Here is a 13,259-nt window from a genome sequence, read left to right on the forward strand (position 1 = left end):
ATTGAAATATACATTAATAGTGAATAATAATGAATGAATATTTTATAATGGTGGCAAGAGTATAGACATCAGACCTGCAGCTACTATTAGATATAATCCCAGCTGCTAATGAGAGCTGCTCGTCTGTGTAACATATGATGGGAAACTTTAAACAAATAACTGCCATACAGGGCAGTTTTGTGCCCTGCAGAGATAAAAAATTCTTCCTTTATTTTACAGTCCCATTAACATTTTTCCATTATCAAAAACAAAACACAAAACACAAAGTTTCCCTTGAGATCCACAAAGTCTTTATTACAAAACATGGATAGTATCTTGAGGGTTTATTTTAAGTAACTGTGTCATGTCACAATGTTGCGTTGGGCTTTTTAATGTCTGATCCATCAGTGCTACTTCAAGTGACAACAGCTCATATCTATCAGATCATGACGGACCCTCAGGAATAAATGGAATAAATTAGGGGGGGCTGAGGCTATTGTTATGGTGGTAACATGAAGAGGAATACATCAAACTTTCTATTATGAGCAAAATCTAAATCTTTTATTTTTTTTATAAAACAAAAAACCAGTCATTGTGTAATGTTTATTGGTCATGGTGGTAAAACATGATTAATAGCTTTAAGAATCAAAGCTTTTTTTCTCCCAAGTTATTTTTTTCAAATTTCTTCTTTATATTTAAAGACTCAGATAAAACTGCACTGCTCTCCCTTTGTCCACATCTCAGAAATATTCTTCCAGACACAAGCTGAGAGAGAAACTGCGAGCAAAATGTGAGACGAGAAGTTAACGGCAGTGTTTCTGTGGCAGATTTATGTTTATGAAACTCGGTAAACTCCTGTGACTCCTTCAACATTGGAGCACATTGGTCCATATATAAGCCAGCCTCATACCGTGGTCACCCTCATGACCACCTCATGATTGGTACTGTGTAGGTTGTTGGGTCTTAACTGGCTGAGGATGTGTAAAATAGTGTAGCCACAGTGGTGGTTCAGAAAAGTCCTTACATCCCGGCCTGCACTCCGTCCGTTTGAGACAACGTTAGAAGAGTTCCTCTCGACACGACCTTTACTGCTGGAACTGATGGGATCACCTAAGTCCTTTGCTTTCTCATAATTAAGCACTTTCCATTGCTGGTTCACCGCCTGCCAGCGCTTAAAGATCCGGTAAACAGACGATCCTTCATGGATTATAAGGCCTGGGCATAAAGAATAAAGGGTGGGGTAAGTGGATAGGCAAGAAAACAGGGTTACATACAGACAAAAAGTTGCTTATTCAGCGAGAATCCGTAAATACTCAAAAGGTACAGAAGGTACCGATTTAACATACTGTAAGACTAGAAATTCTCAGCACTAAAAAGATTAAATATACTCAACTTGAAAGGTTAGAAACACGTGTTCACAAGGAAAACAGGCAGACATAAAACAACCAATAAGCTCATGCAAAACAAATATGTGTCAGCGCACTTAGGATAAACACCTTAATGCATTCACCAAGAGGATAAATTACTGCATGCATCAGCTATCAAACACTTATAAATACAAAAGTAAGAGACCAAACGTAAGCATCAAATGAATGACAGCAAGTAGGATTAACTGAATACATATTTTTAATAAGGTGAGTTAAGAATGTGTTTACTGAAAAATTGGTCACACTTTATTTTAAGGCTCTGTAATTTCCTGATATTGTCATTTCATACTGTAGTTAGTTTCTTGTTTCCTGGAACACATGTAATTATAGATTAAAAACAATTATTTGTTCAAAAACTGAACCACTTCTTGTATGAGACCATTTAAACCCAAGTAAATATGAATTCATTATTCATTTATCATGGAAACTTTATTCTTCATTGATGTTGAACTGCATGCTTTCCTGTGCACACATTTCACATTTTTTGCATGTTCAGCTCATGGAAAGACTGTATAGGTTACATTAGCAATTAACTGGAATTCATTGGAAGTGTACTATTGAGCACAGTCTCTTTTCCCCCTAAAATAGTACCAAATTACATATTTATTAGGATATTTCAAAATTTGTTTGTGAGGAAAATAATCAAAACTTGTTGATATTCAAAGCACTTATAAAATAACCCACCTAGCCACAGTATCTGCGTCTTACCTATACAAACTATGTCCATAAAGCCATACATGCCGTAGCATATCTGGAAGAGAAGGTCCTGGCGCTGCCATTTGGCTGAGGGACTGAGGGAAGACCACACCAGCCAGGAGATACTGGCGATAAGGAACAAAGAGCCCAGGATGATGGCTGCAATCTGCACTTTCTCAATCACGGTCAGAGAGATGGCCTGCCACTGTAGAAACAGACAGAGTGAGACACTAACATGAATTGAAATCTGGTATTGTCAGAGGAAATTGCCAAATGCATCTCAGTTTGGAGAGAAAATGGTGCACGGTGTGTTGCAAAAATGCACCTCTTAAGAGCCCTTTGGATCTAAATGGTCATGTTCCTTTTCTGTTTTTCCCAAATGTTTTTCATGATTTCTGAGTGTAATCTGTGCCTCCGGGCAGGTGGTAGTGTTTTGGTTGTGCAGATTTGAAATTTAACTACAACTACACATTTCTTGTCACTATGTGTCTCTGTAGCAGGATACATGAGATGAGTTGATTAGTTTGCAAAGTTGGTTGTAAAATATTTTTCTAACAAGTGAAGTGCCTCTGTTTTGACATTTTTACTCTGACTTGAGCAGTTTCTCCAAACAAATATATTTTGACACCAAGTGAAGCTAATGCAAAGTAGCAAGTTGATTGAACTGAATGAAAATGTAATGAATAGCATTCCACTTCAACAAATGACATTGAACTTTAAAAAACGGATTAACTTTCATTCAAATGATGCTATTGCCTCTACTGCATTTTCTTTTCTAGTAAACTAATCTATTTTTTAAAATACTTGTAAAGACTTCATAATGACTAGTATATGTGATCAGATATACAGAGGCTTTACTGACTTGCTAGCTCTCTAGAGACACTCTGTTCTGGCAGTGTGGTGTCAGTGTTGGATTTAATGTCATTCAAGTGACAGGCCTCCGTAGATTTATTTGACAGTAACACTGCTTATATCTTCTGTGAGACAAATGCTTTATTGCCCTAATTCACTCTACACCTTCAAGGTGCTATGTCATCCACTATGTGCAGTTGCTGCAGAGCTACAACAACAAAAAACCACAACCTCACAGCTTTTGCACTGATAATAAACAGTCAAAACAAAGTGATTTAGAGAATTCACTAATCCTGCATAACACAAATTGTCCAACAAAATAGCAGTTTTATTCATAAGGTGCATTTAGATTGAGCAAGCATTTCATCTGAGAATATGTATTTCACTCTCTCATTCATGCTTTTATTCATTAGGTGCTGTCTTTTGGTCTACTGTCCATGAAATGTGACTTTGCGTTACTTTGAAATGTGCAGTGTCATGAATCTGTTCATAGTCCTCTCATATAAGTCCTCACTGTAATGTAAGTCCATCTCTGTCTTCTTCATTTATTGACTGAAAATAGTGTAAATAGTTCTGTGAATGATTGCAAATGGCTGTTCACTCTTTATCTGTGTTTCCTGTTGGGAGTCAGTGCATGTGGATTGGACAAAATCAGGTCAAATGTAGACTGGCAGCCTTATGTGAAGGACCATAAGTAGTGTAGCTCCTAATCCACATTTTTAATGGTTTCTTCCTCTTAAGATTGGCTAAATGTACATTAATATGTACCTGCAGCGGGTTTTTGGTGCTGATGGCCAGGACCTGGTACTTAAAGTAGCAGATCTCACAGCTCCAGGAGCCTCTCTCACTGATCCAGCGGATAAGGCAGGACTGGTGGGTGCAGCGCACAGAGCCGGCACAGCGACAAGGACTCAACAACTCCCCCTGCAGGACACAAGCAGAAGCAGCATGAGATGCACTGCTGGATGTTGAAACTGTTGGGATATTGAATCAGTCAGTTAGAATATTTGATTTGGTGGAGATGACAGTCAAAATATATACTTTTATAATGAATAGCCCAACTCGGAAATCCCCTGCCCTGATGATGTTACTGTCACATTTGATTTAGTGAAAGTGCTGTTTGAAGGTATTGTATGAAGTGTTGTTTGTGCCCTGAGGGTGATAAGGGATTAAAAAACAGATACACAAAAGTAAGGAACAAGTGCCAACAATTTTATATGCAGTAAGGTATTTAAATGCAGTAAACTGCATCAATTTGTTAAAATATTGGAAAGTACCACCTCAAAAGAATGATTATTATTATTTAATCATACTTTTTGAGATATGAGCTTAGTTGGGACAAAAGTGTTGACTGATGGTTATTCTTAGTTTTTTGGTTGGTGGAACATGTTGGGTATAATTTATTTGGGTTTTATTTGACTTATTGACAGTCAGTGTTGTGTATGAACCTATTAATCTCTTATAGAGAAAGAGTGACAAGAAGAATGGAAAAAAAACTATGATTACACAGCTTGTAGCACTTTACTCTGTCAGCTAAATTCCTCAAAATAATCCGTTCCATACTGATTATTTTTTGATGAATTGTTTAGTCCATAAAATATCAGTTACATTTTGGCATTTTTGCTGAAAAGCTGACTGGAAAGATGATTTGATTATTAAAAATAGTTGCTGATTAATTTTCTGATGATCAACTAATTCATGATCAACTAATTGATTAATTGGTTAATTGTTTCAGCTCTAGGATTAATTCATTGATATCTGAAAGACAACACAAACTACACAGTTTATTATTTATGTCTCAACTCAAAATAACACTTTGTATTTTTTATAAACTCCTTAGTTTGTGACATCTCAACATTTGTTTTTATGATTTACGATGGACTTACTGCAAAGTTTAAAAAAAAAAAAATTATCACTCTTCAAATTCTTCATTCACTGCCAGTGGTCACTGCAGCCTTCAGTAAACCTCACAGTTTTCAATTGGACCTCCAATTCTTTGAGAGACATGGTAGATACTGCTGGCTCTCCATCTTTTGTCTGACAGCTTCTCTGCAGCACCTGTCCAGCTTCACTTTCATCTTCAGCTGTTTTGTGCAAAGTGCTGTGTTGTGTTGAGTTAAAGAGAGGTACATGAATTCAATTCTGTTGAATTTTGAATTTTAAGATGCTGCTTTGATGCACCATTGATTAATCTCACTCAGTTAATTAGAGAACCGGCATCTACATCAAACACCTTTTACCTTTATTTTTGTGGTGAAATACTGACAAGCCCTTAAAAAGACTTGTGTTTTGATTCCATTTCATACAAAGGAAAGAAATCCAACCTACTCAGCATGAGACACATTAAATCATTTTGAAACTTTTTTATACCTAGATTTACTGTACAGTGAAATTTGTGAATAGGAAAAAACAAAATCAGTACATGTACACTATTTGCATTGATTGTTGCTGGTAAAATGTTTTTAAAGCTGCTGATGATACAGTGCTGTAGGGTTTATATCAAAGCATATATCAGGCCCCTAAAATAGCGCATATGAATGTCATAACATGTCTGAACACTGCCAGTCAATCCTTTCATAGCATGAATGCAGAAGGCTATAATTGTCTAGGAACATTTCCACAGTAGTGACGCTGAATTTGTCTAATTGCACTGGCTTGCCCAGTCACCAGATCTCAGTCCAGATTAACATTTGGGATGAGATTTTTGGATCAGTGATTGGCTCCCAAATTGACACACTTGCAGAAAATACCGGAGTCAATGGAGGCCAAAAATCATGAAAGAAGGTTTTGGCAGTTGAATCCCAATTTAATTATAACTGATAAGGGTATAAAAGTGAGTGTCTCTCATTGTGATGGAGGTATCCAGGCTTCATGAATGTATATGAGCAGATTCAAAAGGAAAAGTTAATTGGTAGAGCTGTTCAGTGGATATAAGCATGAAACAAATTGTAATAAAGTGAGAGTAAACAGTGTTTTGTTTCATGTGACTATCTGCTGCTTCATCTAGATACAGTTTGCTGCTCTCATGTCACTTTTCTGTAGCCTCGATAGAAATCACAGGACATCTGGCACAGGTTTTTGTTGTCAGGATGAGACTCCCTGAGGCCCTCAGAGTGACAACGCTCTCACACGTCTCACTTTATTTTCTGTCTGACTCTAGGTGATGTGTAAGGTCTTTAATTAGTTGGATATCTGGAGGGGAAACAAAAACTTTTAAGACCTTTAGCGAAGTCTGTCTTTTCAAGGTTGATTTCATCCACTAGATTTGACAAGCTCAGACTTCAGCTTTTTTTAAAAAAACACATCTTTACTTTCTATGCATCTCTGCTCTCCTTTATCAGAGTAGAAAACACTTCATGGACAGATGGATGAAACTGTACTTTGTGTGACTGATTGAGGGTTTGTTGCTGGCATCACTGCATCCTGCTGAGGAGTCCTTCAGCAAGTTTTTGTACTGGTGCTGCCCTCCTCGCTCAAATCCCTCTGAATATAAAGGAGTATAAATAAGCAACTTCTAAAAATGTCTTTTATGTCACAGAACTATTCTGCCCACTGCTATTTTCAGATTACTGTTGATAGATTAATTCCTTTTTTAGTCTTACTCGCTCTGGCATTTTTAGGTTGCGTCAGAGCAAACTTGATGCACTTGCTTGGTATTTATGCATAATAACTCACTATCATGGCTTTTGTATCATGTATGGCAGCTGTATAATGTCCTCTGTACCACTGGAGAAGTTTTGTCCATAGTGACGTTATCTCAAGATCTGGAAGACAAATTTATAACAAAATGGTTATTTGTGGGAATTGATCATCTGCAGAGGGCCTTTATGGGAAATGCAGGATCAAATGTTTTGGTGCTTAACTCATACCAGCATGCGTGGGAATGCAGCTCATTTTACAGAGCTTTGCTAGTTTGTTGTGCCACATATCACAACTTCACGACTGTAATGAAGGTCTTCTGAGAAATTTACAATGTAGCACAAAGTCAAGAGGTTATATTATATAGCACAGCAAGCTAACGAAGCTCTGTTAAGAGAAAGACGTTCCCACACATGGCAGTGGCGTCTGCTTTACACAGAACTACTCTCCGTAAACTAAAAACATGATCACTGTATAGTCTCTGGAGCCATTTCTAAACAGACCACCATGTCCAAACTGTTCGTGGTAGAGAAACACGTCATCCAGTACAACAGTGTGACTCATTGATCTGTTTCTAATTGGAGGTCTACAACACAGAGGAATACAATATATCAGGCTTTGGATACACACACAGTACACACAGGTTCGGCTCTGCACATGAGATTTGTTGACAATAGAAAATATTTCGAAAATTGCTTCATCCTTCAAGGGTCTTGGTCTCTTTTGCTTTGCAGTTCATCAGCTGTAAGAAATTGTAATATTAAATTGCTGGAGCAACTTTGATGATGAAAGCAGGTCAGCTGGTGCTAAACTGAAGGCTGGTACCAAAGCATTTCTTGGTACATATTATATAATTCAAAATACTCTTAAAACTGCATATGTCTTAGTAAACATTTGCATTCGAATGTCTAGTGTTCCTCTGAGTGTAGCATTTCATTTTGAAGATACCACACGTTTAGACTCCTCGGCTCAAACAGCAGTGGAGTATGATGAAGTTTGCAAGACGTCTAAGATGGTCTGGGACAGGTTTACTGTCCTAAATCAAACACATCTAAATCAAACATGGATGTTTTTTTTAAATTTAATTTAATTTGATCTTGTCTTAATGCTTCTTTTGTCTTTTCTAAAGCACTTTCGTCGTTGAAAGGTGCTATATACAAATAAACTTGATAAATAAAAACAAAAAGTCAGCAAGCACCTGTCCTGCTGAGACTGTAGGCTGTCAGTGGTTTGATGTAGGGCAACTGAGTAGCTGAAACCCCTAGTTAAAGCACAAGAACCCACATTAAAACATGTTTAATTTGAGTTTACCTTCTCTGGCCCCTGGAAGCAGATCCGGCACTGCGGTGAGCGCGTCCCGCTCTCTGAGAGACTCGGAAGGGAAGAGGCGTCCAGGCCTCCCTGGGGTTTAGGTTCTTTATCCTCAAATGCCAGGCTGTGTGGCCGGGGGTCAGAGCCGTAATATTCCTCTTCGTCGTCCCGGTGAGAGCAGCTGAGTGGCGGCCAACCACAGTCTCCTATTGCCAACCCTCTCATCCTGGTCTGTGCGTCCTGGTTTGTGCTTGGTTCAGTCCTCCTGCTTGTTCCTGAGCGCATCAGTAGCAACACTTTGAGTTCATTGAAAAACATCCGGATCCGATACTTGAACATTCTTCACCAGCTTTACTACACGGGCAAAACTGCTCTGTAATACAAAACTGCTCTCAGCTCCCCATTGACTGTGCAGACCGGCCCATTATAAATTATATTATTAATAATAATGATCATTATTATTATTATGCTGGTATCTGAACCACTTGATTCAAGCGGACAGTTCACATACTAACATATAAAATAAATTAAAATACAGATATCGGTCAAAAAAGCATGCGAACAACATGATAGGCTATTAGATCAGCCCATAGCTCTTTGCATATCCTGTTGTTATAGCATGTGCACCGCAATCCAGCCAATAGGGAAGGATTATTTTTCATGGATATAGGCGTTTTCTTTCGGGATTCAATGGAGAGCTGTGTTCACAACTGTGAGGCACCAACATTACAGTCAGAGGGGTCCAGCAGCATCATGATCAAATCCACCTGACTGTTAGTATCCCGAGGTCCAAAAGGGTCCTCTTGGTGTTTTAAATCTGCAAGAGCTGTCCGAGGTTTGCAACAAAATGCTGGTGTTGGTGTCTGTTCTTTTTCAGCGAGGCTGTCTGAGGGGGGTTGATATTAAATCCCATTAACAACTTAGTCCAATCCGATTTATATTTGAGTTTCTTATTTACCTACAGGGGAGATGAAAGCGTGCATCCTTTGTTGTCTCGCAGTGGCATCCATCAGTTCAACACTGTTTCCTCTTGTCTCTTCTTCGCTGTAGCTTTTGTCTTTTGCTTGTATATTGAGCGGGTTTCCCTACACCTTTACCCCCTTAGTTGCAAAGTTGCAACCCAGCAGCGTTGTATGTTTGAGATGGATGCAAAAAATATAAAATGAGACGAACAATAAAAAATCATTTGGACAACAACTTACAGTGCAAGTTGTCTTCTTTTCCAGATCATCTCTGCGCCACAAATCAGGAAGAGGATGCCAGATACGGATTCCTGCAAACACAAAATGAGCCGACAGCAGACTGCAATTGTCCCTTCCGGGTTCTTAAAAAACCCATCATCATCAGCAGCAGCATCAGCATCATCATCTCTTCGTCAAACTAAATCAAATCAAGGCCCCCCCATGAATCATAGGATAATAAATTGCCTCTCAACATGGCAGGCTGTAGTGATGTCTGAATCCTCACGAATCTCCTGGATGCTAAAACTTGATTCTCAGGCACGCCAGCTCAGAGCACAAACTTCCTAACTGCATGGTAACAGGCAGCAGTGTGTTTCCATTAAGCCACCCTCCCTCCCTCCCAGCAGCTGAGAGGAGCAAAAATGAGCTTCATGAACAGCCGCTGCTGCTGTCCAAGGTGCTGATATTCACGTGACGTGGAGGCCACGTGCTGATAACCATCGGCTGATCGAGAGAAGAAATACAATTATTGTATGAGACCCAGTGTGAATATGTGTGTGTCATCATGTCATGCAGGGTGTCATAAGACTCTAATAAACAGTACAAGAGCTCTCCAGGGTTGGGACAGTGAGGACAGTGTGTGCGTACAATAGATTTAATGGATCCTCCATTCACAGAAACACAACACATCTGTCACATTATTGTCTCACACTGTCTGCTGCTATTATTGGATAGACAATGACAAGCATTGTACTTGTTTGCTGAATTATAATCTTTTTTTAAATACAGTGGCCAAAATATTAACGGTATCTCTAGAAAATCACAAGTTGTTTCCAAAAACACAATATTTAATATCAGCCAATAAATATAACTGAAGACGTGTTATTTATAATATCTGCATATGCATGATTTATTTTGTCTCACACAGGCTTATGACGTTTTTCTGACTTTCTGCATTACAAATATACATCCAGTTTGTCTGTAGATTTGATCAAAAGTCATCAAAAGTGTTAAAGTGTTGGTGAAAATGAGCAACAATGTGCTGGAGTTGTGTTGTAATTCAGGTGACAACGCTCAACTTATCCCCCTCTCCCTTTATTATGAAGACAGACAAATATAACAGAATACAACCACTCAGAACAAATCACACAAAATCAGACATAAGATTCACACATTTCAAACCTGGCAACACAAAAGGGAAATTCTACATCCTGACTGTCATATACCAAATAATAACATTATGTGGAATATAAAGACACTTACTTTTTTTATCTTCTCAGCTGCAATTAACTTTTCCCGATGCCTATGATACAGTAATTGTGTCATTATTTCTATTTGTGATACACCCTTCTAAATAAAGTTGCACTCTGAATTGATTCATATTCAATGACTCAATCAGCTTTCAAAATTAAGACTTTCCCTAAGAAAAAAAAAAGGATAATATTAGTATTTGTTACTGTAACATCACCCAGTACAACCACGAAAAGCTTTGGCTGGAAACTCAGGTTGATTTTTGATCATATTGTTTGAACCTTCCTCCATAAGGTCGAAACAACATGACAGAAACAAGTGAGCTCTTGATTCAGACCCAACAAAACAAAAACAGCATTCATCCTACTCTGTAAAGCCCCACATCTTTAGCATTTTCTACATTTTTCAAAGTAACCAGTACAGCATGCATTCAAATTGAACTCAATGAATCCCTCATTTAACTCAAGTCCTTGAAGACTTCAAAGCTTCTTTCAAAATCACAGGAGGCTTTATTGGTCAAACATTTTTTCATTATAGTATATCCTATAATAGTTCAAAAGTATCACAAATGTGAAAGAATGTGACTGAGTGAAAATACACAATGTACCTGGTGGGTTAGGGTAGCAGTGTGGGGTTATCTAGACTAAAACTGAGCATCTACTGACTCTCTGTCATGTGAATATGAACCAAACTGCTCAATAAAAATATTTTTGATAAATAAATGTTGAGTGAATATTGATCTAAAGGGTTGGTCCATTGATCCAATCGGTGTGCAGTATATGTTTAAAGCACAGGAGCGATATAGTTATAGTTAATGATAAATGAATGTACAGTAGGTTTCTGGATTTTTCTGTGTACTTGATCACTGTCTCATGCAGGAACATCTGTGTTAACCTTTCTTACAGTGCTATAAAACATCTCATTAAAATAGTTCAGCTTAAAGGTGAGAAAGGCTCTGATAAGTGCTCAGGAAGATAGCATGTCCTGTTAGAAGTGGCCAATGTAAGGCTGTAATCAGAGAGTTATATATAGTATAGTAAGAGGAGACATCAGTCAGAGTGAAGTCACCAGTGCTGCAGGAGAAGACACTGTGCAGGTTGGAGAAATTGGGCCAATGGCAGTAATCTCAGGTTTGTAAGAACTGAATATGGATAACAGATTTGGAGCAGGTGGTGTACAGTGTCATAATCTGTATGATAAAGGAGGGTCCCAGACTACTAGTGGGTGGGGGTACACATTAATCCAGAGCTAGTGGCACTTTGTTATGTTAAGATTTGATGAAAATGTAATGTAAAGTATTACTGAGACATTATGAGTCAGTTAAAAGGGATATAATTAAAAATGTTCAACACACTGTAACTATTAAACAAAGACTACTTAAATCAGAGATATAGTTATTCATATTGATCATTATTTGATCTATGGCCGCTTGCACTGTGCCAAAATGTAAAACATCCTGTATCAATCAAGAAAAGAATGAAAGAAAATGCCAGAACACAGATTTTCAGCCAACTCAACTGTATAGTGATTAAACTACAAACTAATTATGAAATATGATATTTTTGATAATATTATGGTCTGTTTTTATTATTACTCTGCATCTTTATAAATGTTCTCATTAACTTTGTCATTTAAAATATTTTTAAAAGCAGGGTAGCTTTATAACATCTGTACAGCAACTACAGATGAAAAAGAGCCACTTGGCTAACTCTGGCCAATTTATAGTTTATAAATGTGCACTGTCCCTGTTAAATAAACCAATACATGAATAAATTATGCAATAAAATAAATAAACTATAAACCGAAAAACAAAAACATTCTGAACATATGGAAATGAAATGAATCACAATGTTTGCTCTTACAGTAGCCTCAACTGCAATATGTTTACTGTTGATTTCATGCATGATTGTGCACATGTATAATGTTGTGATGAGGGTGGTTTGTATACAGTGTGTATGTATTCAATTTCATTTACATGAATCAAAATGTATGCAAATGTGTTGTTTTTTTTCTTGTTTAAATACATTTTTGTAATTAACCCTAACCCTATAAACCTAACCTTTCTATTTCTTCATCACTGATCATATTTTATTATTTTAAATTTTCAGTTTCTTTTTTAAAAACCAGAAAATCCTGCTGCAACTTTTTTTGCTTTGCCTTTTTAATGCCTTGTTTTAGACTTTAGTCCCATTGAGCGACTGCCACTGAACTGCACCCCCACATACTGACAGCGTGTGCTCACTTTCTCTCTAAAATCCAGCAAGAACACAAATGTAGGCACAGTGGCTGGAAGGAATACTGTAAAAGCTCTGAAAGACTGTATCCCAGATGCATCCGCTGTGCAAAGAAGCAGAACATATAAACTAAAACTGAACAACTGAAATTTTATTTATAGACAACCACAAGTCAGCCATGAATATTTTTCCAGTGATCACACGCTGTTTTCCAGGCAGGCAGACACTGAGCAGTTTGTTTGTATCAATGAACATCAATCAAGGAATGAAATGAACCTTTAATGGGTCATTGACTTCAAGGTGCACCCTTATTACCATTATGTGTTGTGTCACCACTACCGCATCACATTGAATCCATTAGTATATTTTGTTCCTCTTTACTGGTAAATAACTATGTGTGTTCATTATCAGCAAATAATTGAGTTTCAACATTCCAGCTGCAGAATTCCCTGAACATCTGGCTGGATGTTTGTTTCAAGATAGACTGACATTCAGATTATTGTGACTGAATTAAAGTACAGCTTGTGCAGTATATCCAAATAGCTAAATGTTTTTGGGTTTTTTTAAATATCAGTGAATATCAGTTTATTATAAAGTTAGATAGGATAGGAATTTCCTGTCTGTTTCAATTTTAAGATGAATCTCCGTAGCCACCATACTGATGACTAAACACCATTTTTATTTCAGTA

General features: G+C 37.5%; 1 protein-coding gene across 1 annotated transcript; it reads right to left on the minus strand.

The window, feature by feature from the left end:
• Positions 1–883: 883 nt before the first annotated feature.
• Positions 884–8,243, minus strand: LOC128355880 (E3 ubiquitin-protein ligase MARCHF9-like). The gene is made up of 4 exons (XM_053316259.1): positions 7,905–8,243; positions 3,723–3,878; positions 2,115–2,307; positions 884–1,194 (listed from the first exon to the last, which is right to left on the minus strand). The coding sequence occupies exons 1-4, from the start codon at positions 8,241–8,243 to the stop codon at positions 884–886; spliced, it is 999 nt and encodes a 332-aa protein (XP_053172234.1).
• Positions 8,244–13,259: the final 5,016 nt, after the last annotated feature.

This window comes from Scomber japonicus, chromosome 3 (assembly GCF_027409825.1).
Source record: "Scomber japonicus isolate fScoJap1 chromosome 3, fScoJap1.pri, whole genome shotgun sequence".
NCBI classification, from domain to species: domain Eukaryota; kingdom Metazoa; phylum Chordata; class Actinopteri; order Scombriformes; family Scombridae; genus Scomber; species Scomber japonicus.

Excerpts from the sequence above, each read along its gene's own strand:
- LOC128355880 (XM_053316259.1), bottom strand. The coding sequence starts at position 8,243 with ATGTTCAAGTATCGGATCCGGATGTTTTTCAATGAACTCAAAGTGTTG. Across the intron at positions 3,879-7,904 it reads GCTTCCAGGGGCCAGAGAAG|GGGGAGTTGTTGAGTCCTTG; the intron begins GTAAACTCAAAT and ends TGTGTCCTGCAG. Across the intron at positions 2,308-3,722 it reads GCACCAAAAACCCGCTGCAG|TGGCAGGCCATCTCTCTGAC; the intron begins GTACATATTAAT and ends CTGTTTCTACAG.